This window comes from Oreochromis niloticus, linkage group LG7 (genome assembly GCF_001858045.2).
Source record: "Oreochromis niloticus isolate F11D_XX linkage group LG7, O_niloticus_UMD_NMBU, whole genome shotgun sequence".
Taxonomy (NCBI): domain Eukaryota; kingdom Metazoa; phylum Chordata; class Actinopteri; order Cichliformes; family Cichlidae; genus Oreochromis; species Oreochromis niloticus.
In genome coordinates, this window is record NC_031972.2 from 16,621,270 (window position 1) to 16,647,952 (window position 26,683).

The 26,683-nt window shown below is 44.2% G+C and overlaps 1 protein-coding gene across 1 annotated transcript; it reads right to left on the reverse strand.

Moving 5' to 3' along the window:
• Positions 1–1,643: 1,643 nt before the first annotated feature.
• On the reverse strand, positions 1,644–25,606 carry notch1a (notch receptor 1a). The gene is made up of 34 exons (XM_003451460.5): positions 25,346–25,606; positions 24,099–24,180; positions 17,395–17,657; positions 16,953–17,291; positions 15,723–15,845; positions 15,408–15,641; positions 15,160–15,315; positions 14,848–15,033; positions 14,623–14,736; positions 13,948–14,061; positions 13,615–13,848; positions 13,404–13,514; positions 12,063–12,255; positions 11,837–11,982; positions 11,608–11,721; positions 10,876–10,995; positions 10,611–10,763; positions 10,290–10,518; positions 9,984–10,185; positions 9,739–9,892; positions 9,450–9,634; positions 8,787–8,919; positions 8,421–8,678; positions 8,217–8,329; positions 7,536–8,107; positions 7,007–7,447; positions 6,730–6,875; positions 6,400–6,613; positions 6,196–6,280; positions 5,942–6,104; positions 5,514–5,812; positions 5,257–5,404; positions 5,057–5,154; positions 1,644–4,186 (listed from the first exon to the last, which is right to left on the reverse strand). The coding sequence occupies exons 1-34, from the start codon at positions 25,401–25,403 to the stop codon at positions 2,924–2,926; spliced, it is 7,443 nt and encodes a 2,480-aa protein (XP_003451508.1). The 5' UTR covers positions 25,404–25,606; the 3' UTR covers positions 1,644–2,923.
• Positions 25,607–26,683: the final 1,077 nt, after the last annotated feature.

The window sequence follows — 26,683 nt, forward strand, 5'->3', positions numbered from 1 at the left end:
TCATTGAGGAATACGTCCAGGAGGGGGCGGTACTGGTCAATGTATATGTCTAAAACAATTTAATTGTAAATTCATGGCAAAAAAAAGTAAGTAGCCATAAATGTGGTTACATTGGACGAATGCTGGATAATGGTGTGAAAATGACAAAAATATAAATCAATCAATCAAAAATAAAGCATTTTTAAGTGTAAGTACTTATGTTAGGATATCACATTTTATTAGATGTTTTACGTGAAAAAAGGGACGGGGGGTGGGGAGGGGGGCTCAGCAGACACTTTATTAGTGTTCAGCTGATTCAGATATCTAATCAGTCTATTACCTAGCAGCAACTGAACTTGAAACTGAGAATCAGAATGTGAGTGGCTATGAACATACCTCGTGGACAGGTATTTCTTGGTATTTCAGAATCTGCTGATCTCGTTAGATTTTTCCACAAAACCATCTTTAGGGCAACTGCAGCTGTGTGATGCTATCATGTCAATATGAACCAAAATCTCTGTAGAATGCTTCCTGCACCTTGTTGAATCTGTGCCACGAAGATTTAATGCAGTTATAAAAGTAAAAAATGGACGAGCCTGTGTAACAAATAGTGGGCTGTGAGTGTGCAAAATGTTGACACTCAGTGGCTCAGATAAAAATGAAACATGTTTTATCTGGCTCAGACTCAGAATGGTTCACATACAGCAACGGAATGAAGTATTGTATTTTAGGTTCATCTTTAGTTTAATTAAGCTTAAGCAAACATAGTGCCAGTTAGCAAAATTATGTACTTAAAAAAAGTGTTGCATTATAATTCAATTCAATTCAATTCAATTTTATTTATATAGCGCCAAATCACAACAACAGTCGCCTCAAGGCGCTTTATATTGTACAGTAGATCGTACAATAATAGATACAGAGAAAAACCCAACCCAATGACCCCCTATGAGCAAGCACTTTGGCAACAGTGGGAAGGAAAAACTCCCTTTTAACAGGAAGAAACCTCCGGCGGCAGAACCAGGCTCAGGGAGGGGCGGCCATCTGCTGCGACCGGTTGGGGTGAGAGACCCTGCAACCCTGCCACACACACACATACACACACACACACACACACACGCACACACACACACACACCTACTGCTCGATAATCTTCTGACTCATGAACATTAACCATTGCAAGAAACACATTTAGTTACTTGTTCTGTTGTAAGCTCCCAGTCAGCTTATGCTATTGTCTCACTCCAACAGTTATTCAAGGAAAATAATTATTTACAAATATAAAAGAAGAAGCCCTCTCACATCTGACTGCTATCCCACTGTCTGGCAACTCTTGACTGTAATGTGACAGCACTGTTGGCACTGGCCTAAACCTGTCTGGTAGGCACCAGGAAGAAAAACTGTCAGCATTGTACATGTTCCATATTGTTATAAGTCCACTGAAACTTGAAGAGATGTAAATAATGACATAATTCCTTTGTGGCATCCTTTCAAATCAGCTATAATCTTCAGCAGATAAGTTAGCAAGCCCACAGCATGAATAGCGATAGTAGCAAACATGCATTTATTCTTATCTAGTTCAGTTAACATCAACAGAAATGTTTATCAGCAACCCTAGCAGAAATTTTCTTTTTCAGGAAATAACATAAAATTCAGAAAGACACACATTTTAAAGCTTAACAATAGCTTTTATTGAATCAAGACCATTTTTACAAAACATTTTTATTCAGCAAATATTTCTTTGCAAACTACAACTTTGCATGACGTTTGATTTTGAATTCATTCTTTTTTCTTAAAAAAACACCTTTAACTCTGGATTAGTTTATAAAACATGACATTTAAACACCTTAAACCACACTCCTTTAAAAGTGCAGGTGATGCCATTAAACATACAAAGGTCCCAGCTTCCTTCACAATTTCTGCCCCACATATTTTACAAGAAAATTCACACACACATACATTGCGTTTCAAAAAGCACTGGCACTATTTGAAATTGTGGCAAATGTAACATTTCAGTGTTCTACTACAGGTTTGCCATTTAACACAAAACAGGTTAAACATGTAATCATTGATTTGTGATAAAAGTATGCAATAAAGAAACAGTCCTTGCATCACGAATGACCACAAATCTATTACTCATCGCCAGCCAAGAGTGCTATTCAATAGAACAGGCTCAGATTTACTGAGATGACTTATACTCATTCTCAAAAGCAGCTCTCAGCCGGCAGGACATAGTTGTTCTGTGCTTTAAGGTCCAACATTTTTAAAGTATTATATCTTTGATACCTTTGCTCAGTTACTGTCTCCACCATTATTTTATTTTTTTTTTACAGAGAATAGTGTAGCAAGCAACATCATGAAAGGTGACGCTTTATGTACAAATCTGATCAAAGCAGACTCTGATAAGACTTAGTGAAATGTAGTTTAGAAACAAAAATTGTGGAAATTAAAAGGACAAACGAGGTTAGAATATAATTAATACTGAAACTTTAAAATAATCTATAAATTTTTTTAAAAGTACAAACATAAAGCAACCCAAGGATAAAATCTGTCAAGACCGATACGTCAAAATATTAAAATAAATCGAGTAAATATATCAACAGAAGACAGAAATAAATAGCCAGTGTACACACTTAGGAGCTGTTTTCTGATATATACTCCCTTTTATGGGTTCTAGTCTTCCCATACATAAAAAACAGAACAAAAAACCCCCCAAAACAATAAAAATTTAAAAGCATAAATATAAAAACATCTTTATCTTTCAGGTCAAAAAAGCACATAAATAAATACAAAATTACTAAAATTGTTCTTGTCATTAGTATAAAAACTGATAATAGAAAAAAAGATCATGTTCAGTCTTGAAACAAGTTTTTTCTGTGTCTTTCGTGGTGAACATTGGATATTTTTTATGTAGTCCACACAAGAGTTCAGTCCATTTTACAAGTTTTTACTTAAACTGGTCTGGGATGAGATTCATCTGCGAGTGGATACTTGTGGGAGGGCTGGAGATGCCCTCTGACCAATCAGACATGTTGGAATGTGGGGAAGAGCTGGACCATTGGTCAGGGGACCCAGGGGAGGGGGTTAAAAATGGGTGGTCAGGCACCTGTAGCTGGTGGCTAGGTGTGTTGTCTATTGGGCCTGAATAGCTGTGCTGAGATGGAGGGGTGAGAAACTGGGTGCCAAGGATCTGGGTCTCCTGCGGCATCACCGTGTGGATGGGCATGGTGCGGCCTGAGCAGTTGTTTTGCTGCATGTCAGATCCATTCAGCTCAACAGTCGGGAAACTCTGGCTGAGGGACTGAGCGGCTGTGGTGTTGTTAGAGTTCTGGTGCTGGAGCTGCCGCGAGTGAGCCTGTTGCATCATGTGAGCGGACGAGCCCAGATGGCTGGTTTGCAGATTCTGGTAGCCCATTATCTGAGACAGGGTGGCAGTACTGACACCATGCAGAGGACCCATCATGTTATGGGTTATCTGTGGCGGTTGGGCGAAGCTTCCTTGCTGGCCTATGCTTGAGTGCATCCTGGAGACCCAGTCACACTGCCCTCCTCTGCTACCACCTATAGATGTTGCGCCCTGACTGTTGGGGCTGGACACAGGCAAATGGGAGAGACGGGGTGGGTTAGGATCAAAAGCCATGCAACTCAGATCCTTACCCATGTTCATCTGGCCAGGATGGGAATCTCCATTCCCCTGCAGGTGATTTAAAGACATTGGGGGCGACTGCTGAAAGGGGGAAGCCATGGGAGGCGAGGCAACATCGGAAAGGTAGCCATGAGGTGACTCGAGGGAATCAACTGGTGAGAGGACAGCTGATGTGTCTAGCAAGTTACTCTTCCCATCCACTGACTTTTTCTTCTTCAGCCTATTATCTTTGCCGCTGTCCTTTCCTCCTTTTCCACCCGAGCTAGGCTTACGAATCTTCTTGCCCGAAATGTTTGGCTTGAGGTTGCTGAGATAGTCATTGGGGGAGCAGAGAGGTGGGGAGAGGGTGGAGGTGCTTAGGGGTGCGCTATGAAGCCCAGGACTCCGGACCACATTGTATTCATCCAGAAGACGCACAATGTCATGGTGCATGCGTTCCTGGGCAATATCTCTGGGCAGCTGGTCAAGATGATCAGTGATCTCACGATTGGCAAAATGCTCCAGAAGAACTTTCGCTGTCTCATAGCTGCCTTCACGGGCTGCCAAGAAGAGTGGCGTTTCTTCCTATAAAGAAACCAAATATTGAGATTATCATTAGTTAAGGCAGGCCACAAAGTCAGTCTAACTGGTGATTTCTGCTTCAGCAGGAATTCTACACCACTGTAACTACAAACCTCTCTGAAGCCCCACAGCATAATCTGGTATGCACCTCCCTAGAAATCTAACTACACATCGCAGTGATGCCGCCCATAACTTTTGTGATTGGCCGGTTCAGTTGATTCCAACCATTGCCACAGTTTTTTAATTTATCAGTGTGAGAATAACAATTATAGAATCAGTATAAGGAATAATAATGATGTATTAATGTATCACAGATGATCAGATTTTTAGCAATGTGACTTTTATATATCCTGCATGTAATTGGTTAAAACCATTGACATAAAAAAAATTGTTTTTCTTGAGAGATCTGGCCAAGAGGGCAGCAGAAATTACAACAAATATAACATTAAATTTATAACAAAACAGGCTTTTTTTTTTGGCACACCACCACCAATGATGTTGGCCACTTACGTAGGTTGCAACAACAATTCACTGTAGAAGTCTAGTCAGCAGCTGATAACAGTTTTTTTTTTTGTTGTTGTTGTTGATCTAACTAACAAATCTCAAACAGGACTTTTATACAGTGTTTAAGCTGCTTAAGATTGCCTACCTTTGCTGCATCTCTAAGCTGCTTTTCACCCCATCTCATCTTTTTTTATGTGTATGACTTATTATACCTGTTGTTCTTATCAAGGATATACAAGTACATGTTCTAGCAGGGAGGTATGCTCTCCTGGGTGGAAATACCCACACTTCATACACTAGATAATCACTGTAAATGTAAAGATAAATGCTTGTGGAAAACCTCCATTAAATGCATATCATTTCACATACCTTATTATCTTGCATATCTTTGTTGGCACCATTTTTCAGCAGTACCACAGCAGCCTCCACATTGTTTACAGCTGCAGCCCAATGCAGAGCAGATTTACCTGCAGAGAGAGTGCAAATTCAGGGTTTATTATCACGGCCCCTAGCACAATAAGCCATTTGTGAAAACTGTAGAGATTGTAGTTTGATAAAACTTTAGCTACCAGATTCATCAGTGGCATTAGCATCGGCGTGACAGTTGATAAGTTCTTCAACCATGCCCTCAACTGCTAAACGGGCCGCCAGAATCAATGGTGTTGTTCCATCATGCATGCGGGCGTCAAGATCAGTAGCACGGTTTCGGATTAAAATCTGCAAGGACACAAGATGTTTTTTGTTAAATTAATTTAAACTGTTGGGTCAAACTGGGACGAACTTTGTCCTGAAAATAAAATCCTGAGGGGATTTCCAGGGCATTTACCTGGAACACTCCCTGTGCATCTGCTGCCACGGCTGCATGAAGCGGTGTGCGACCCATGTTGTCCTGAACGTTGGCATCTGCGCTGGATTCCAAGAGGCGTTTGGCGGCATCTGAGCGGGCATAGCGGGCAGCCAGGTGGAGGGCAGTCTCGCCTGTACGGTCAGTCTGGTTATGGAGGTTGGCGCCTTGGTAAATAAAGTCAGAGATTATTTCTGCCGATGGATCCTCTTCCTCTTCACTGTTGCCATTCTCCAGTCCTCCACCGCTGCAGGAGGCGATCATCAAGGGAGTAAAACCATCTGAAAAGAAGGGGGAGTGGATCAGTGAGTATATAAGCATCTTCAGTCAGTTGTAATTGAAAAGATAATTTATGTTTTATTCGTTTGTGACACCCTGACAGAGAAATCGTGAGTTTTCCAGTTACACACCTGGTCCTCTGACATTGACATCCATGCATCCATTCTCTATGTCTCCCTGAGGAGGTGTAGGAGCAATGGATTCAATCCGCAGGTCCGCTGCATCCAGATGTTGCTGTGTCCATTTCCTGTGATCTGTATGATCACCCAAATCCAACATGGCCTGTTCCTCAAACTGAAAGACACACCAGTTAGTGTCAGTGTTAGTATCAGAGATGATAAAATTTAGAATGGACAGCTTTGGTGCAAAGGAAAACTCTTCTTACCCTGAAGCGCTTGCACTCCGGATCCTCGTCCTCCCATTCATTTTGATTGTCATCCATAAGGTTCATGTCCGAGTGTTTCATTGGCCTATTGAAAAGAGGTTGCAGATTAGAGCACCTACAGCAAAGCAAATACAAGTCACCCAAATATAGTGACCCACTGCCAGTGCCAATAACATTCACATTCCACTTTCAGAGTGCACTTACTTTAAGCCAACAGAATCCTCTCCCAGTGGCTCGCTGCGTTTCTTTTTGCTTGGCTCCGATGCTTTGAATCCTTCAGGAAACCAGAGCTGGCCGTGCTCTCGTCGCCGCTTACGGGACACCAGAACACCCAGGCAGATGAAACCCAGAGCAGCCAAACCGAGGAAGACTATATACATGGGGTAGAGCTCTGAACCGGAGGGAGTAGGTCTCACACCTGGAATGATTGTTTAAAATAAAATTATTTTACATGTGACTGAAATGCATTGTGTTTGTGTATGCATATACATGTATATGCATGCAAAATGTTATGGCTGAAACTGAGACACGTACTTGTGACAGCTTCAATGTAGGGAACATTGAGATTCCCACTGGTGGCCAGTGCTCCAAGGAATGCAGCTACATCTGTGGCACTCTGGAAGCATTCAGTAGACTGCTGGTAACACTGACGGTTGTCAATCTCCAGGTACACCACAGACCTATGAGCAGAGATAGATAATCACATTAGCATGAACCTTTTTTAGCCTTTTTGTGATGTGAATACAAATCAGTGTAATTATTTAGTAATTAAATGTTGAACATAGCTAAAACTCTCTTTGTTGTGCCCTACCCTTTGATTTGCAAAGGATCCAACTCCCTGCGTTTCCGTGAGCTGACGATGGACGACACACCATCTTTAACTTGATCCAAAACACTGGCTGGCATCGAAGCCCAGTCAGGCCACCCATCTGCAGAGCGCTTCAGCACATTGTGCTTAACAAGGTCTTGCTCATTGCCATAGTAAGGGAAGATCATGGGTTCTCCTTTGGCGTCACGGCGGAACACCACATTAGTGTGAAGGACACTGCTGAGCTCTCTGAGGAAGGCTGAAGAGCGGTTCTTAAGCTCATCTGGTGGGATGTGGACCACAAGAACTAAATGTCCATCAGCCAGTTTCTCTGGCATGTTGTTGGCACAGTCCAGTCCATCCCATTCACATTCTGCGTTGTTGCAGCCCTGGTCACAGTGACCATCAGCATAGTGGTCTTTACAATACTGATCATATAGAGGGCTGAAAAACAAAAGAAGACTGGGTTAATATTCTGATACCGACCCACAACTCTTTAATAAAATATCCAAGAGATTTCTATGGCACTTACTTGCATTGTCCTTCTTGTCCTTGGCAATCAAAACCATCATAGAGACACCCAGGGCTATTACACTGCCCATCACACTTCCCATCATTGAAGTATCGCCAGCACTGTAAAGCAGAGGAGCAGTTTTGCCACGGATCATCAAAATTAAGCGAGCAGTCTCCTCCATCCCAGCCGCAGGCGTGGTTGTTGCACACCGAGTTGCAGATGTGGTTTCCTGCAAACTCGTCACACTGTGGAATCTCGCAGCTCATCTCCACCTCCGGAGGTGGGGTGATGTCCCGGCCAAACCCGCCAACGAACGAGTAGTCAAGTATATGGCACAGCAGACCATTGAAGTTGCTGGGGCAGCTACACTGGAAAAACGGAGGGTCTGGAGTTATCTGGCAAGTGCCACCATTGTAACAAGGGTTGGAGATGCAGAGGCTGTCGGTCGGAGTTTGGCACTCAGGCCCGGTGAAGGTTGAAGGACACAGGCAGCGTGGACCTAGGTGGCCTGACACACATGTGCCACCATTCCTGCAATTCAGACTGCCACAGGCACGAGAGTCATACTCGCAGGTGGAGCCAGTGAAACCCTACAGGGGCAGAAATGAGACACACCTTATTATTAGTGTGCCATGCTTTGGTTTAAAAGGACTTTTTTAAGTGCTAACATTTAAGTAGATGCTATAATGTTATACTCACAGGTGGACATTTGCAGACAAAACCATGAGGTGTGTTACTGGCAACAGCACATGTCCCCCCATTTCTGCAAGGTCGCCCTTTGCAGCCATCAAATACCTTGTCACAACGCTGGCCTGTGGCACAGAAGCAAAAAGCATGTGTCAGCTGCTCTTAGAAAACATTTAGACTTTTGCTTTACTTTTGCTGCTGATCCACATTCAGTACCTGTATACCCAGTGCGGCATTCACACCGGTAGCTGTTAGTGAGTTGGATGCAGTTGTAGGAGCCTCTGGGGTCACAAGGATCTGACAAACACTCATTGACGTCACCTTCACAGCGCTCACCTACATAACCTGGTGGGCACACACACTGGTAGCCTCCAATGCGGTCCACACACTTGCCATTGTTAAAGCACTTGGGCTCATTAGTGAGTGGGTCTCTGGAGGGGTTGCAGTCATCTAAGTTGATCTCGCAGTGGACACCTACGGGAAACAGATAAGTTGGGTTACACACCATGGATACCTAGGCATTCATTTATCAAGTATATTTTTGGGAATGTGTGTATGCACATATGCTAAACTATTAGATACCTTGTGTTCCTCTGGGACACGAGCACTTGTATGTGTTGATTAGGTCGATGCAGGTCCCTCCATTTTGGCAGGGCTGAGACTGACATTCATTGATCTCTTTTGAGCAATTCACACCATGGTAGCCAGGGACACACTGACAATGAAAGATATTCAACCATATTTTGTTATTTAAATGAAAAACAAGTTTAGAGGGTTAACAGAAATAAACAGCCTCTTGATGTATCTATTATATCATATTTAAGACGGACTATGAAATCCATATCAGCTGCAATCCCTTCAGAACAGTTTGTCTTAATCCCAACCAACATAACTTGGTGGCTCAGCTGATACCCATATGCACCTGCAAACCACTTTGCAACCCACCTCTAGCCCAACTCCTCATTTAATGCTCTAACTGACTTAATCACTGTTAGAATGATTGTCAGTGATGCCTACTCTGCTACTGCACTGCCCCCTGGTTTCCATGCATGTTCACGAAAGGGTTGGGAGGTGCCTTACGAGTACCACATATATAGGAAGTTCCCAGAACAGAGTCATAGCACCAAATATAAATCAGTGTCCTGGTGACAATGGTTTATCAAGTAAAGCTGGCTTAGCTGACAGAGTCCTATCTCTTTTTTAAATAAATTAATTCATCTTTAAATTACTCATGTATCCTTTTACCTCACAACTGTAGCCTCCTAGATAATCAGTGCAGGTGGCTCCATTTTGGCAAGGGTTGGGTGAGCACTCATCCACCTGTTCCTGGCAGTAACTGCCAGTGTAGCCAGCTTGGCAGCGGCAATAATGCGTGTTTCCAGCATCCAGACACTGGCCTGAATTCCGGCATAAGTGTGCCACGTCAACACCTGCAATCAAAGACAAACGAGGAGTTTCAGAATGTACAAACTGCCAACCAGACTATAGCAAATGTACTATCAAAAGCTTCACCTCATAATCGAAATGAGCGTACCTTGCTGTTTAGCTGCCACCTCACAGGAAACACTTGGGATGTCACAGTAGAGGCCAGTCCATCCAGTCTGACACTGGCAGGTGTAGGAGGCACCTTGCTGCCAACACAAGCCTCCATTTTTGCAGGGAGCAGAGTCACACCAGCGCACAAGATTCTAATTTGGCATAAAAAAGAGAGAAGGTACTTAGATGTAGTAAAGAAGCCACGGCATGTGATAAGACAAAGATAAGAATATTTCTCCCTACCTGACAATTGATCCCTGTGTAGCCATGAGGACAGGTGCATTTGTAGGTCCCATAACTGTCAAGACAAGTGCCTCCATTGAGGCATGGCTTGGAGTCACACTCATTGATATCATATTGACAATAACTGCCTGTGAATCCGGGTAAGCACAAGCAGGTGAAAGTGTTGATTCCATCCACACAGGTGCCGCCATTAAAGCAAGAGCTATTGAAACAAGAAAATAAGAAATGTTAAATCGCTTACTTTCCTCTGGGTCAGTTCATCAGAACAGTTTAATAATTACAGATTGTACTAAGAATGGGAGCTACCTGTCAGTGCAGTCGTTTGTGTTGATCTCACAGTTGATACCGCTGAAGCCAGGTGGGCAGGTGCAGGTGTAGCTGTTCACACAATCGGTGCAGTTGGCCCCGTTCCTGCACGGGTTGCTCTCGCATTCATTTATGTCCTGCTCGCATCTGCCACCACGAAACCCGGGCGGACAGGTGCATGTGAAACTGTTGATGCCATCGCGGCACAGGCCACCATTACTGCAGGGATCTGAAACGCAAGAAAAAGGAAGTATGATTGCCACTCTTGTTTTAAGTCAAACACAAAGTGGGAACTTAAAAGGCTTTAGATGTGCTTCTTACTTGGTTTGCAGTCATCGATGTCTGTCTCACACTTCTGGCCAGAGTAACCCGGCTGGCACTTGCACTGGTAACCTCCCATTGTGTTGAGGCAAAGGGCGCCATTGCGACATGGGCTCTTCACGCATTCGTTGATATCGATCTCACATGTCTGACCTGAAGGGGAAAACAAAAAAAATGTATTGTACTGTTGGGTAATTATATATTAACTGACTACACACACATTCAGCCAAACAATCAGAAAAACACTAGCTGGAAAAATGTATACCTTGCCATCCTTCAGGGCAGATGCAGGAGAAGCTTTGATAATCTTCTGACTCCTTACATATTCCACCGTTTTTACATGGCCTGGGACTGCAGGGGGCCAGTAGAGTCTCACAATTTTCACCTGGTATGACCAAAAAAACCAACATTGATTGAATCACTCTGGTATTACACAGGAGCTCCTTTGAGTACCTAACCCCATGTAACAAAATAGATAATAAGCACTACAGTTTCAATGACTGCAAAACAGTTTTAAAAGCGACATAATTTTATTTTTTTAATTCCAGTTTCCATCCCACTTCCTTATTCATTTCCATGACATCTTAGCCAAACAGGAAAGGCCTTCCTGTTTCCTGCTATTGTTTGTTCATAGACAGGAAACAGGACATGGCGGAAGTGGGACTAGTGCTTGGAGTAGTGTCCGGGTCTCTGGCTTACATTAGCCACAACGGCCGGTTATTCCAAAAAACACACACACATGCTATTATCCCAGCAAAACAGACGAGCAGATCTTTCCACACAGAGACGCCAAAAACCAGACATCCCTGTCAGTAGCCGCTGGGCGATGTTTTCAAAAACAACACGGAATATAATAGTGTAAACTTTTTTCAGTGGAAACTTGGAAGATTGTGTTCATGCTATCAGACCTGTGAAAACAGCTAAAAGCAGCTGCTAATTAAATGATAAAACCAGTTAGCAGTTGTAATTCTCACACATAAGCAGTTACATGTCGTACCGGTGTAAGGCAGCAAACAATTGCACTTGTATCCAGCCACATCATCGATGCAAGTGCCCTGGTTGAGGCAGGGGTTGGAGGCGCACTCATTGATGTTAGTTTGGCAATTAGGACCTACAGCAGTTGGAATTAGAGAACACACTTTGGTTAGATGTTGGCCAAGAAGGCTCTCCTCATTCAATCTGTGAGCAAATAAAAAAGAAAAGTGCAGGTAGGGTCGAACACTGACCTGTGAAGCCAACTCGGCACGTGCAGTGGTATCCGCTGGTCATATCCTTGCAGGTTCCTCCGTTCATGCATGGGTTGGACTCACATTCATTGTTATTGATGTCGCAATTTTGGCCGCTCCAGCCAGAGTCACAGGTACATTTGTATCTTTAGTAGAAAGGCTTGTCAGTAATTGATATATAAATATGTGTGTGTACTTTTTTTTCTCATAAAACCTGGATCCTCACCCATTAAGAAGGTCCTGGCATCTGCCATGTATGCAGGGGTTGCTGCTACACTCGTCAACCTCGGACAAACAGGTGGCATCATTGTATCCCTCTGGGCACAGGCAGGTGAAGCTGTTGATGCCATCCACACATGTGCCTCCATTGTGACAGGGGTTGATGGCACAGTCGTCAATGTTGATGTTACACATTGCTCCTGTAAGACAGTAAATCTGGTTCTAAGGACAGTGTCACAAACATTCCTTTTGGATGATCTGAAGTGATCAATATCTAAGCTGGCCATTATTGAAGCCAAACAGCTGGATACTCCCATGTGATATAATTTAAGGCCTTACAGTTTGCTCACTGAGATAATCTGTGCAGGGTTTTTTTTTTTTTTTTGCATATGACAAAAAAGACAAACTCCCTCAATATTCAACAAATACAATGTGCGCCAAGCCTGGTGGCCCCTGGAGGCTCTTTTACCTCTCCTACATTGATTGAATAGGGCCCTGTTGAATAGGCAGAAGGAGCGTTTCAGCTGAATCACAGAGAGGGGGGAGCACACACACACACCACCCCCATCCAGGAGACCTAACCTCACCCTGGGCTGTTTACAGGGACAGAAGGCCAGACTTATTTCACACACGGCTGAGTAACAATTAAACCCCCCCCCCTTTTCTGATCTCGTACCCGGCTCCCTCCTCCTATGCTCTTCATCAGTCAGGAGAGGAGGGCCCAACTGCCTGATCTTCAGTTACAATAGTCCTCTGTCCCTCTGTGTCTCAGTCCTGCCGTGCCCTCCACACTCAGCACAAAAAGATTTTTTTTTGGGGGGGGGAGCAGCCTTCATATCCACACACACACACACACACACACATTCCCCCTAACCACACACCCCTGGTTTTAGCACAATCACATAGCCACTACCAGTCAGAACCGGATCCATGTGACCTGCGTGTTCTATTTGTTAAAGAGTGCCTGTCACCAAAGTTCTGTATTTTAGTGCATTACAGGTTGGCTTGCTTAGTAAATCAAGTGTTAACTGGCTTGTCGTGCAGACACACTAATAACCATCAGATATGTGATTAAAGGACAGCCTCTCTTTTCCTTTCAAAGTATCAGTTTACAGAGTCTTTGCAAGCTCAACGTCACAATCTTTTCAGACGGCAAACAAAGTCAGTGCTTTGTGTTAGCTGTGTGCATGTATCAGGCTGTGTTCCCTTTCTCTTCTCCTTCGTCCCACATAGGCAACATGACACCATTGTTCCACAGGAATGGGTCCGCCAGCCACCTGTTCTACCTGCCCCTCCCAAAGCTCAGGTGACCACCCCCCTGCACCTGTAAACTCCACCCAGCACTCACCTGTGTAACCGGGCTCGCATGCACATTCATAGCCATTAATTTTGTCGATGCACTTCCCGTAGTCACAGGGCTTGCTCTTGCAGTCATCCAGGTTCACTTCACAATTGAAACCTGCAGATCAGAATATACATAAGGGGCAGAAAAAAGGTGAAGAAAGTGCAGACATATTGCACTGGAAGAATTTCACAGTTGTATAATATTAAAGTCTCACCTGCAGTGCCTTGTGGGCAGGAACAGATGTATGCATTTTCTTTGTCCTGGCAAATGCCGCCGTTCTTACAGGGCTGGCTTAGACACTCATTGATGTTAGTTTCACACAAGCGACCAGTGTAGCCAGGGCGACACTGACAGGTGAAGGAAGCCAGGCCATCCCTGCAGGTGCCATAGTGGCAGGGATTGGAGTAGCACTCATTGATGTCAATCTCACAGTGCTGCCCTGTGTATCCTGTAATGTAGGAGAACAGCTTTAACACCCGCAACTCTTTTCTAAGAAAGACAAACAAGATTACGCAATAAATTAGAAGAAAGGATTAGTCTGGTGTACCTTCAGCACATTCACAGGTGTACTTGTTGGGTCCATCAGTACATTTAGCTCCATTCTTGCAGGGTGTGCTGGCACACTCGTCAACATCAACCTGACAGAGACTCCCTGAAAAGCCTGCAGATGCATTTTTTTAAAACAGAGAATTAAACTTCTTTTAATATTGAGAGGAAAGATATTTGCAGAAATGCAGAAAATTGCGTAAATTTGCATCTAAAAAAGGCCACGTGGTGCTGAAAGTCCTAACAAATCATTCCACAACACTCCCTTCACCCCTCCTTTTTCGGGCTCTTACTGTGCAGTGAAATCTTTCTTTCAAACCACATCACAATAGTCCACAGCTTACCAGCTAAAAACCAATCCCTACCCCCCAATTTTGGCGCTAAGCTCTTACACAAACTCTCCAGCCCGCCAAATATGCTAATGTTTCTGCAGCCCTGTCTGTTCTGTCCAGTGCACTCGTAAATGCTTCACTGACACTATTAGAAGAAGTAAATCATTTACGTTCAATCGGGGGACTGCATGCACGGCACTCATTGACAGATAGTTAATGATCCACTCTTTTATACCCTCTTTTCTTTGCTCCCATTGTCTTGCCAAAAAAAGAGAGGGTTAAAATGATATGGAAGCTATTTTTGTGGCTCTGTTTTTACTTTAGTAATCAGATTATTTTCTCACCTTTGGGGCACTCGCAGTGGAAGGAGTTGATCTTGTCAATGCACTTGCCATTGTTGAGACAAGGTTGGCTGGCACACTCATCTGTGTTGATGTGGCAGAACACACCCTCATATCCTGAAATGGGAGTTATAGGTCAGATCACGTTTCTGTTCTTACCACAAAGTAAAGGAAAAAAAACATGTCAAAAGAAAAGTAGTCTTCTTGTATTACAAACCGATGCTTTACCTGGCATGCAGATGCAGTGGAACCCTCCGATCTGGTCCAGGCAGGTGGCATCATTGTTGCAAGGATTAGACATGCATTCGTTGACATCCATCTCACAACGAGGCCCTTCATACCCTTGGAGGCACTTGCACTGGAAAGAACCCTTTGTGTTGAGGCAGCGACCGCCATGCTCACAGGGGTTGGCACCTAAAACATTAAATATGCAAGTTGTAATAAATAAATGTAATAAATCGGTTCTGCATGTTAACAGCAAAGACTCAGAATCATCAGAGGGTTGTAATCCAAACTAAAGGAGACAAACTGGTAACTTACCCAGAGAGCACTCATCAATATCCAGGTTGCAGGCCGATCCAGTGTAACCTGGGGGACAGGTGCATATTGCCTTGCCATTGACTGGGTTGGTGTCGCAGTTGGAGCCCTTTTGGCATGGGTTGCTGATGCAGGCATCATCAAGGTGGCACAACAGACCTGTAGCCATGGATGTATTACATTTTACTCTCTAAACATTAAGATCATGATACGTCTACATAGCAATCACAGAGGGGTCACAAGAGCCATACCTGTGCGTCCATGGGGGCACTCGCAGAAGAATGAGGCCACGCGGTCGTGGCAGGTGGCACCGTGGTGACAAGCTGCACTGGCGCAGTCATCAATGTTCTCGCTGCAGTCGTCGCCTGTCCACCCATTGACACAGACGCAGTGATAGCCACCGTGCGTGTCATGGCACGTCCCGCCATTCTGACATGCGTTGGGCATCAGCTCGCACTCGTCCACATTTTCTGTGCAGTATTGACCTAATAGAGAAAAAAAAGTTGGTATTTATTATCTTAAAATGTTATTGGATGATATTTTTAAAGCCTTTAAGTGAAAGGTACCTGTGTAATGAGGTGGGCATCGGCAGTTGTAGGTGTTCACCCCGTCCACACAAACACCACCGTTCTGGCAGTTGTGGCCTGGACAGTCATCGATGTTGACCTCACAGTTGTGGCCTGTGAAGCCTGTTGGATTGGCGTGGGGTGAGAACAAACGAGTCAAAATGTAGAAAAGCTCTTGCGACACTTGATTGCGGGTAATAATCAGACCTTTCCTTCCTGCATAAAAATAGATATGTATCCTCGTGGCAGAGCACAGCCTGTCTCCTCTGTTAACATCAAAGGCTTGTGTGGGTGTTTTATAGGCACAATAGCCCTCTTAACAATCAACGCACAGCTCCACAGGTGCCTGTACTGGTGCGCTATCTAAACGCATTCCAGCAAAGACACCCGCGACTGGCACGCAGCGTGACTTCAACACACAACATCACTTATTCATCCGCATGTCCAAACAACGGGCTCTGTGCTGACCACATAATGAGACAAAAACACAGGCAAGTGAAAGCTTCAAGAGATCCAACCACCCTTTTATTTTAACTGATGTGGTTTGCTAGGGATAAGGAGGTAATACTTCCCATAAGAGTCCACAATGTGCACTGCTACTACTCCAAAGTAAGATTGTGACCTTTGGAACTAACTGTGACCTTCCATGAAAAATTATACAGTGCTTTCTAATAAAAATTAGAAAGCATGGTATGAATAATTTAAACATAAGTAAAATCCCTGTTGCAAAATCCCTAATTGTTTTTTCTCCTCTTCATTTCCCAGCACCTACACGTATGTATTGTGTGTGTGTTTTCTACACATCTGGCGTCTTGACTCTTAACAGCAGTTACCACAACATTGCGCAATAAATGTGGCAGACAGGCTGGCAGTGTTGATGTGAAAAACAAGATATTTTTGCGAGTCTGTGACCTCATGAATAGGGTGTGTAAATCTATAGGTTTGTGTGCATGTGGGTTTCTCTGCCATTGTAGGGGCTTGCTACCGATTATCAGAAGGAAACGTCTGTGCAACTGCATCCTGCCTGTGCAGGCTAGCAGAAAGAGAGGGGAAGAGCGGTGATTCCAGATTATTCCACTCCACCCAATCAGATTTTACTACAACAACAGACTGGTTTGTAGGTCAACTGATGTAACAGGAAAAACAATTGTGTGTTTTGTTACCACACTAACCATCCACAACTCCACGTGGCAGCTACCATTACTCTGTAAATTCATGTTTGTGCCATACCTGGAAGACAGCTACAGTCGTAAGCGGTGTCCCCCTTCTGGACGCAAGTGCCTCCATTCTGGCATGGTGACGGGCTGCATGGCAGATAGGGGTTCTCGCAGTGCTGGCCTGTGTACTCTTGAGGACAACGGCAGTGGTACGAGCCCACCTCATTCACGCATACGCCGCCATTGAGACAGGGAGAGGGAGTCTGGGCACACTCGTTTACGTCTTGCTTGCAGGTTTGACCAGTAAAAGCGCGTGGGCATTTGCAGATGTAGGTGGATTCTAAGGCTGAGCACAGGCCACCATTTGCACATGGATTGGAAGCACATGGGTTGGCAGCCTGGCAGGTTTTACCTGGAAAGTAACACAGTAAAAGTGAAATAATCATAAAAAGGGCTGAAAAGAGGGGCAAGAAATCTGTAGTCACTAAACAAGTTTTGAACATTTCCATACATACCAGACCATCCAGGTGGACAGTCGCAGCGGTAGGCATTGAGGGCAGTGAGATGGCATGTTCCTCCATTGCGACAGGGGGAGCTCATACAGGCGTGGTTGGTGGGGGTCAGGCACAGTCGGTCAGTGAAACCCAGGCGGCACACGCAGCGGAAATCGAACGTGTTGCCATGGGAAACAGCGCGGCATTCGCCACCGTTGCGGCATGGCGAAGGACTGCAGGGATTTGGATACTGGCACCGGCTGCCTACGTAGTCACTGGGGCACCTGGGAACAGACAGCGAAGAGAGGGAGCAGCAATGATTAGAAAAGCATGACTTTTTTTTTTTATCATGGGAACAATTATCTAAACAAAAGGGGAGTAAAAGGAGGGGTTTGATGTGTAAGGGGGAGGTGTAGAAGGGAACTAAAAGTTTCCCGCCCAGCAAAGTCCCACTGCAGTGTGACAGGGATAACATGTTGTTCTAATGCGTCTCTCTGGATTAGCCTCCCTCAGAACCTTGAAAATACATTCTGCCGGGACAACAGACGCCACAAAATAGTCTAGCAGTCTAACAGCCTGTTCCCATCTACCTTTCGCCCCCATGCTGTCCATACTCATCCACAATGACCGTAGAGATCAAGGCGAATGTGCCGCTCATGGATGACTGATATGAAGCTCTGCATTCAGGCCCTAAGCCTGCTTCCCTCCTATCCAGACCAAGGACTGTTACTGCTAAGTCACACAGCTCAAAGTGGCTGGTTAGTTGAACAAATTCTCTTATAAATTTCACAAAGATGGGTTCTGCCCACTGTGGTTACAGGGTGTTTGTAAAAAACAAAAACCAATACATTTTGACCAAAGAGTACAAGAAATTGACTGTTTTTAGCATTGTGCTAATGAAATGCACAGACATTATTTGATATGCAGCCATAACACTGCAGTCCCATCTGTCACGTGAGGGAGCATTTAAAGTCAGCAGAAAAGTGTTTACATTTGAATCGGGGGGCTTGTGTGACTGTGTGTAGCTGTGACCTGAGTGTGTGAGTGGTTATGTGTAAAGGAGGGCATCTGTTGGCCTCCTAGTATCTCCACGGGGAGCAGGTGCGCATGTTAATGAAGGCAGCTGTTGGTCAGGACTCCTTCTCCTCCCCCATCCTCGTGTCCCCTCCTCCTTTCCCCTTCCTCCTCCCCCTCCCTTCTGTCCCCTTCTCAGACAGGGGTGCTGACAAAGCCAACCTCTCCTCCGGGGACATAAAGAACCCATGTGAAGTCAGCTGTTGCAACTTCTGTGCCTCCAAACCACACGACTTATTCTTAATTCCTCTCTTCCTTACCTGTTCCCTTTTTTTTTTTTATTTCCCTTTTCACATAAATTATTTCCTTCTAGTTTTCTCTACTTCAGCTCTCATTCAGCTTACCATCGGGAAGGTTTTTAAGCTTTCTCATTTTTTCCTTTTAAGGGGACATTTTTCTTTTAAACTTTTCCCTTGTGCAGATTTCCCCTTGTGTTGCACCGGATTGTTCAAAACTCTATTGTTGGCTTAGATAGGTGAGACCAACAGGGAGTTTTTAGCAGGGCCTCCACAGGGAGTCCAGACAGTTGCAATTGGTGCAAGACTGTAAAAGCATTTGAGGTGACTTTGAAGTCACCAGGAAAACACACTGAGCGCATTATAAAGGTAATTCACTGCTGAGGTACAAAAATCTCACCCACTATGATAAAACCGAGGTGTTAATAATGGTGCGTGTGCCATCCTGTGTGTGTTTGTGTGTGTGTGTGTGTGTGTGTGTGGTTAACTCCCACGCAAACTGACTGTAATAGATCATGTTTGTCCTGAAGTCAGAGATAAAGATCCACCCACACGCTGAAAAGACCAGCAGCACACACCACGGCAACAGGTCTCTCCCAGCGCTGCAATGTCCCCTCAGGCCAGAGCAGATGCTTCCCCGACCTCTGACCCTAAACACTTTTGTGACTGTGGGACAGCCCCTTTGCCTTCTCTTCCCTCTCTCCACTCTCCCTGCTGGGCCTGATCTACCATCTGTCACTTGGGGGTGACTTTATCCTCTGACACAAAACGTGCCCAACTGTGCACTGGAAATGCCACCGCTGTGGAAAATGTCATGTGAAATGACTGAGGGCGGCGTACAGTAATCAAAGGCATGTATAATGTTGTCAGTCTTGGTTTTTCCTTTCATGATACTTGAAAATGTTCCAAGATCACCGACTATTTTTCTTCTCTCTTTTGATTTTCATTCGTCCTTTTGTCTTTATTACATATTTGCTTCTGCCCTTTCCTCCTCATTTGCTTTGTCTGGTTAGTTGATGTTCCCTTGAATGTGTCTCATCATTAGCCAAGATGTGACCCCTGGGGTCCACATCTGTTAGTAAGACCAAGAGTGGAGCAATGTAGCCCAGCTAGAGAAAATGAGAAATGCACTGGATTTGGAAGCCTCTCAAATCCCACTACACCAATAAAATCCATGAGAGAGAAACACTGTTATATTAAAAGGGTGTATAATAGTCATACAAAGATTGTGCACTCTCAGCCTGTTGAACCTAAAAAGGGCTAAACTGCATAAAAGTGTTTAATAAACATTGAATCAAGCTCATTTGGTCCGGTAAAATGCACATTATTGCTTGGAAATCAAGCCACCTTCCTAAACAAAAAATTACTCTCTACAAGTAACACATATCTTTAAAAAAGGGGGATCTTAGAAGGATCATTGGACAATAATAAAGTGGTTTCTGTTCCACTCTCTAAAATCAGTGAAGTTGGTAGAGGCGGTCAGAATGAGAAGAATTTGGCACCTGTCTGAATAACAGCACAGCCTGACAGTGAGCTCACTTTCATTCATAAAACTACGGTAAACAGCCGACGGCATAACTCTGATTCCGTGTGTGTGTGTGTGTCATGCACCTTGTTCTGCTGCACTCACTTAACAACGCTGTAAAAACATCCCAGCTCAGGATCAAAACCAGGAAAAACACCTGCCTGCCATTCCACCTCTTATGATGATTATCAGTGAAAGCCGATGGAGTCGTCTGGAGTCTGTTACTTCAGATTACCATCAAGTCAGGTGGGTACAAGTGTGTTACCACAACATATTAATTCATCATTACTTATTTGGTCGCTATAAAGGGTGGCTCACACTCCAACCAGATAACATTCCCCATGCACATGCAATTACTACAAAGATCAAGACATGTGCACACATTTTCTGACTTATTAGAAGAGTTATTTCATTTGATAACCTCTACTGCTAGAAATGAACTTTCAACACCCACTAGAGAGACACAGGCCCTTATCGCTCTGCTCTGACAGCATCGCTTTGAATCTCCTGCTTTGAAGGTTTCCAGATCAGTCTACAAAGTAGGTGTGAAAAAATATGCCTTTGAATTACATATGCAATGCGTTCTCTTCTGGGAGTTATATATCTGAAAATTACGCATCAACTTTGCTTCCAAAGTTGATGTAAGAAGATGGGACCTTTTTTTCCCACCAGCCTCTTTCAGTGCTATATCAGAGGGGCCCCTGGCATCTGGGGAATGGGCCCAACCGGGGGAGTGGCAGCATTAGAGCTTAAACCCCAAATAAAAAGGCAACACCAGCAGGCACCTTAAACCCACTAAGCACTTGTATGTCCTGATTCAGGGAGCTGAGCTTTTATAGAGACCTTCCTGGTAATCCTATAGGAGGACAAATGAAGAGCAGCATTCTTAGAGGAAGAGTGTAAAAATCATTTCAGGTTGTGACTGAGACGCATTATCATCAATAAACAACACTCTACAGCTCACTCTACTAGCTACGTCACATTAAGTGAAATTCTCTCGTCGGGTCTATTTCTGTCAGTGCAGTATTCGAGACATGTGGGGCGACAGTTGAGATGTTTATTCTTAACACTTACCTCTGACCAAAACGGCACCCATTTCAGCAAATCAGCAATAACAGTGAGTCAGTCACATAAAGGCCAGACCGAGGGCAACCACCTTTTAACCTGACATTGCCCTTATTACAGTCTGACAAATGGAAACTAAATTTGACTCACACTATGCTTGTGCCCTCAAACTTTAAAGTTGCCTACATTAAAAAAGACTGCTGCAGCTTCGTGGGAAACAGGAAGCCCCAGACCTTGAGATAACCTCTTAATTCACAGAACTGCGACCGAGTACTTCCCCACTGCAGACGCTTGTTGCTGTTTCCGTGTCCAATATCGCCACAATTTACATAAACTCTCCGACTTCCCCTAAAGTTACTCAGTCTTTTAATGTAAAGAGATTTGTCTTCAATCGAGGAAACAGCATTTAAGGTTTTAAAGCTGGTTCCCCTTTGTTCCTTTTGATTTTCTCTGGAGGTGTACGCTGTCACACACACTGAGACCATATTCTGGTTCCATTTTTAAAACCAGCATGGGAACCTTACTATCTCAGCCAATCAGTCAACCACACAGCTAGCTGTTATATTTCCTAATCTAAATCTAGCCTTACTCTACCAAGCTGACTGCTGTGATTGTAGAATGAATTAAAGCTACAATCTTTAGAGGTTTTGACTCTTGTTGAATTTACAGTTTGTTGGGGTTCAAAATCACCTTAAAATCCTTCCTTGAATATCAGCTCGAGAAAAAGCAGATTCCAGTGAACGCAACATGAATAAAGAAGACAAATCTAAATCTTTTCCTGATGAGTTTCCTAAAGGTATGAAGTAATATTGGGGGAGGGAGGAAGGGTGTAATCTTGGTCTTCATTGTCGGCATGTGATTCGACTCTCAAACTCGTGAGAACTGTGCCGAAAAGAGGATTCAGATCTGTCTTAACCACTCAAAACTGTGCCACCATATGCTGCATAACCACAAAGCAGAACATGATTCAGTGGTATGTCCGATAGTTGGCTCTGTGGGTTTGACATGTTATAACCTGCCGACCTTCCCCTAAACATCACGTGAGGGTGACCGCACAATTTAGATGCCCTCAACTCAACTCCACCACTGCTTTCCTTTTTTTTGTCACAGTGCAGGCATCCCCTCCCTTCTAACTCAGCGGAATTTCCACCTGTGTGTCATCAGCGCAAAACTTAAAAGCGAATTTGATGTGACACAGCATGGCACAAAAACATGGACCACTACTGGAAGATTCTCTGCTACAGACACTTTGCCCTGACCCCCCCGAATCTCACAGTGTTCCCCATGACTGATAGCTGCTTAGCTTGGCAAGGATGAATGATGAATGAGAGGGAAGCCAGGAGGAAGAGAGAGCGCGGGTGGGTGAAGTGATGCTCTTATCCTGTCTGTTTTTAATTGGACTGAGCAGAGATGAAGAACACAATAACAGCTTTGTGGGATCGGAGGGTGGAGAGAGTTTCTGTGTGAGAGCGTGCGCACACGTGCAGGGCGCTGTGTGTGACTGTGTGCGTGTGCAGAGCGTGCAGATTCACATATTGTGAATTGGTGCCCCTGGGCTACTCGCGTAGGTCCTTCAATAGCTCTCCCTTGTCCCCGCAGACCAGAGGAGAGGCAGCCATGATCACATGCCCCAGGGCAAACCAGGCCACCTCTGAGTTTCTTTCACGAGGGGAAAAAAAAAAGTGACGCCACAAGTAAAAATCACACATAAAGATGCTTTCAGAAAGCAACAGTTTCTACCTCAGACCAGATAAAGTTGAGGTCTCATTACCATCACCCTGTTGCGCATTCAAAACTGAAATGGATGCTACTGACAGACTTACAGGAAGGTCAGCTCAAAGGAACGTGTTTGCATATTAAAATGTCTCACCCATAAACATCAATCCACACTCTAAACAAACAGCCCCACAATCTGCCTCCCTGTCTGTTCCCACTTGTTCGCCCTCAAATTTCTGCACTTTATTCCAATTAATCTCACTCTCTTGACATCCAATCCAATTACATTTCCCAGCCATCTGGCTTTCAAATGGAGATCACAAGCGGGTGAGGTGGGGGTGATTGGGGGAGAGAGCCATTCAAACGACGGAGACAAGCCTTTTGGAGGAGGGGGGGGGTATGGCAGGGGTTTGGTGTGTGTTGTGGTGTTTGGGGTGGCTGTGGCATGATGGGAAGCCCCACTCAGATTAGTCACACAGCATTATTCTGACTGCAGGACAATGGGTGACGGGCGGCGGGCGAGCCCCAGCTGTCGCCCATGAAAGAGCAGAAAAACAAGATTTAGGACTGGACGCGTCCTCTCACTTTGCCGGGCGAAGGGGACTTGCATTCATTAAAGGGCTGATGAAGGTGGGGGGGCGGTTGGGCTTTTTGTGTGTGTGTGTGTGTGTGTGTGTGTGTGTGTGTGTGTGTGTGTGTGTGTGTGTGTGTGTGTGTGTGTCCGGCCTCCCCTTTCTCATCTCCCCAGCACTCTGAGGCTGCTCTCTCTTTTCATTTCTGCACTCCTTTAAAGTCTTTTCTTTTCAGGGAATGTGTGCAGAGAGCAATGCAGCTCTCGGAGGGGTACAGGAGCACAGCAGCCCAGAGGAAACTTAAGGGCCTCTGGTTGCTGAGCACAGACACAGCTCAAAGGCTGGAATTAAAAGGGGGAATATGTGGCCTCTTTTTCTTCCCCACCCGTAAAGAACTTTCAAGTACCACGATTGCCCCACAGTCCACTACTACAACCATAGAAGCTCCAAGTAACACACAAAAAAGACAGCTATGGTGTTTCCTCACTGCCCGCAGCAGCATCTTCATGTGTTGCTTTCAGACTCCTTGTTACTTACTTGCATTCACCATTTCCGTTTGGGGTGGCTTCACATCTTCCTCCATTAAGGCATGCCTCAGTGGGTAGAGAGCATTTAAGACCTGTTGAATGCATAAACAGATATATAGATCAAAACATGTTTAACTCAGCACAGTTTCTCTGTGCACACAGGAGGGAAATGAGCACACTGGGATTAATCGGGATTAAGTTGCAGGTGAAATCACGAGGAATTTATTCAGCAGTTAAGTTTTGTTTTGTTTTTTTAACACAGCTTTATTAGCAAATTTTAATGCACACGCGTCGTGATTTTTAAATTGATTTGTTCCACAAGTGTCCGCAGGGGATATTGGGAAGCCTGTTCGTGGACACTGGTGAGGCTAGAAGCGCGTGGTGCGTGGCTTTTTTTTTTTTTTTTTTAATTCAAGGGAGGAGGGGGGGGGCACGCTTTTGCGGGGAGAGCGCAGCAGCTGCGGGGCTCAGATGCGGAACAAAAGAAATCGTGGTGCAGCACGAGCCATAAAACACTCTCCTCGGGTATTGTTTACCGGGCAGACGGGAATAACAGCGCCTCCTCCTCCACCACCCCCCGCCTACCCGGCACTCACAACACTCTCCCACACTTGTAGACAAAAGGTGCTTGCATCCCCCCCCCCCTAAATCCGCGTCCCTCCGCAACTTCCATTATCTCATATTTTACATTAAAGTGTTCATAACAGCTTACAAATAGGCAGTTTATTGTCTAACACTCTAAATATCGTTTTTATAAAGCCTCAAAAAAGATTTGTTGATAAAATTCTTGATATAAATTTAGAGTAAGGAAAAAAATTAAATGTTGCGTTCACTTAGTTAGCTTTGGATCGTGGTTCCATCATTGCTGCATCTACCGCATGAGCTCAGCTGATTTAGTGTGACTGCTCTGCAATGAGCGGACAGAATAGCTCCCAACATCTTCATTTAGCGCACACCGGCGGAGTCAGCCAAGCGCACTGCAGCTTCTGGCTTCTTCACTTTCCCACGGCCAAGAGAAGCTCGAAAACTTTCATCGAGACTTATTTATGCCACTTTTTAATACTCCGATCATAATTATACAGCACCACGTTTAAATCACTCAAATCAGTTTAATCGAGTGTCTTTCGCTTCCTCTTTATAATTCACAAACTTCTCTAAAGCCCACTTTAATTGTTCCGAATATCACAGAGAAGTCTCGGCCATGCTCTGTGGCAATGCACGCTCAAAAATAAATACATTCTTTTTTAAATCGTTTACCTTGTGCGATGGCGATTGCTGGAATCAGAAATGTTAGTTTCACAAAGAAACGATACATTCCTTCTCTTCAACTTCACAAATGTTGTTGACTCCCGCGTTGGGTTCGCATAGATCCGCAGCTGATGAATCCAGGTGCTGTCTTGAAATAAATATCCAAGAAAAAAATGTGGAGGTAAATCCAACAGCGAGAGATGGGTGAGAAGTCTTCAGCTGGACTCAGTTCATAGATGTTAACCTGCTGCCTTCCGAGTTCTCAATGAAATCGGTGGGCAACTCTACAAGTTCCTCCCACTACTCCTCCACACCTCCCCTCCTCCCACACAGGACGAAATCACGCTTCCTCTGTCTCCTTACTCTCTGGGGGGAAGAAACAGTGTCCCTCTCCTCTCAAAGTAAACTTAGTAAACAGCAGCATTTTATAGGGGTTTTTAACCATTTCTTTGCTTCATTAAAGCTTGCATCTACTTCTCAGCCCGCCAAAGAAACATACTTTAATTTTCACTCATAATAAATTGAGACAATTAAAATCAAGATACAGGATATCCATTTACTTACTAACATTAACCTTTAAATACAGCCAAAATGGCATTCAACCACAACAGTAACAGAAATCAAATTACAAATTATTACAAATTATAATGTAATACCATTATAGCATAGTATAACATACCATATACTATATACTTGGTAACAACACAAAATTACTTCAAATGTACATAAGAGTATGCTGAGCTTGTAATGGCATATTTTTACAGTGTGGTGCTATTGCTTTTACTAATATATCAAGAAAAAAGATCTGTCTCCCCCATCAATTAAGCAAACGAAGAACACTCATTACCTAAAAAAGTCCTTACACTTATGGCTTTCTAGATCCACAACCTTTATTTGACAGCTTAAGTCGCCAGAAATATACAAAAAATTGATTTAAAAAAAAGGTAAATGTTTACAGCCTAATCTTATAAGCAATTTTTAAAAAGTGATATGTTTGCTTTATAGGGGGTGTTACACACAGAGCACCGTGCAAAAGTCTCAAGCCACTCCAAATTTCTTTGCCAGGTAAAGGGGACATTGTTTGTTTGTTTGGAGTTTGTGTGAGTGTTTGCAGTGTGCAATACTGCAAAGATTGGTATCGATCCAATAGCAAGTAACTACAGCACCAGTATTGCATCTGATACTTAACCTATAAACGCATTTTATGTAGGAGAGAGCTGTGTGTCATGATTTACGAGCTGAATCATCATCAAGTTGATTTTTACTTTCCACAATAATTAGCTAACACAATAAAACACACCTTTCAGCTTTTCATGTTTTTTGAAACTGGGTGTTTTGGAGACCTGG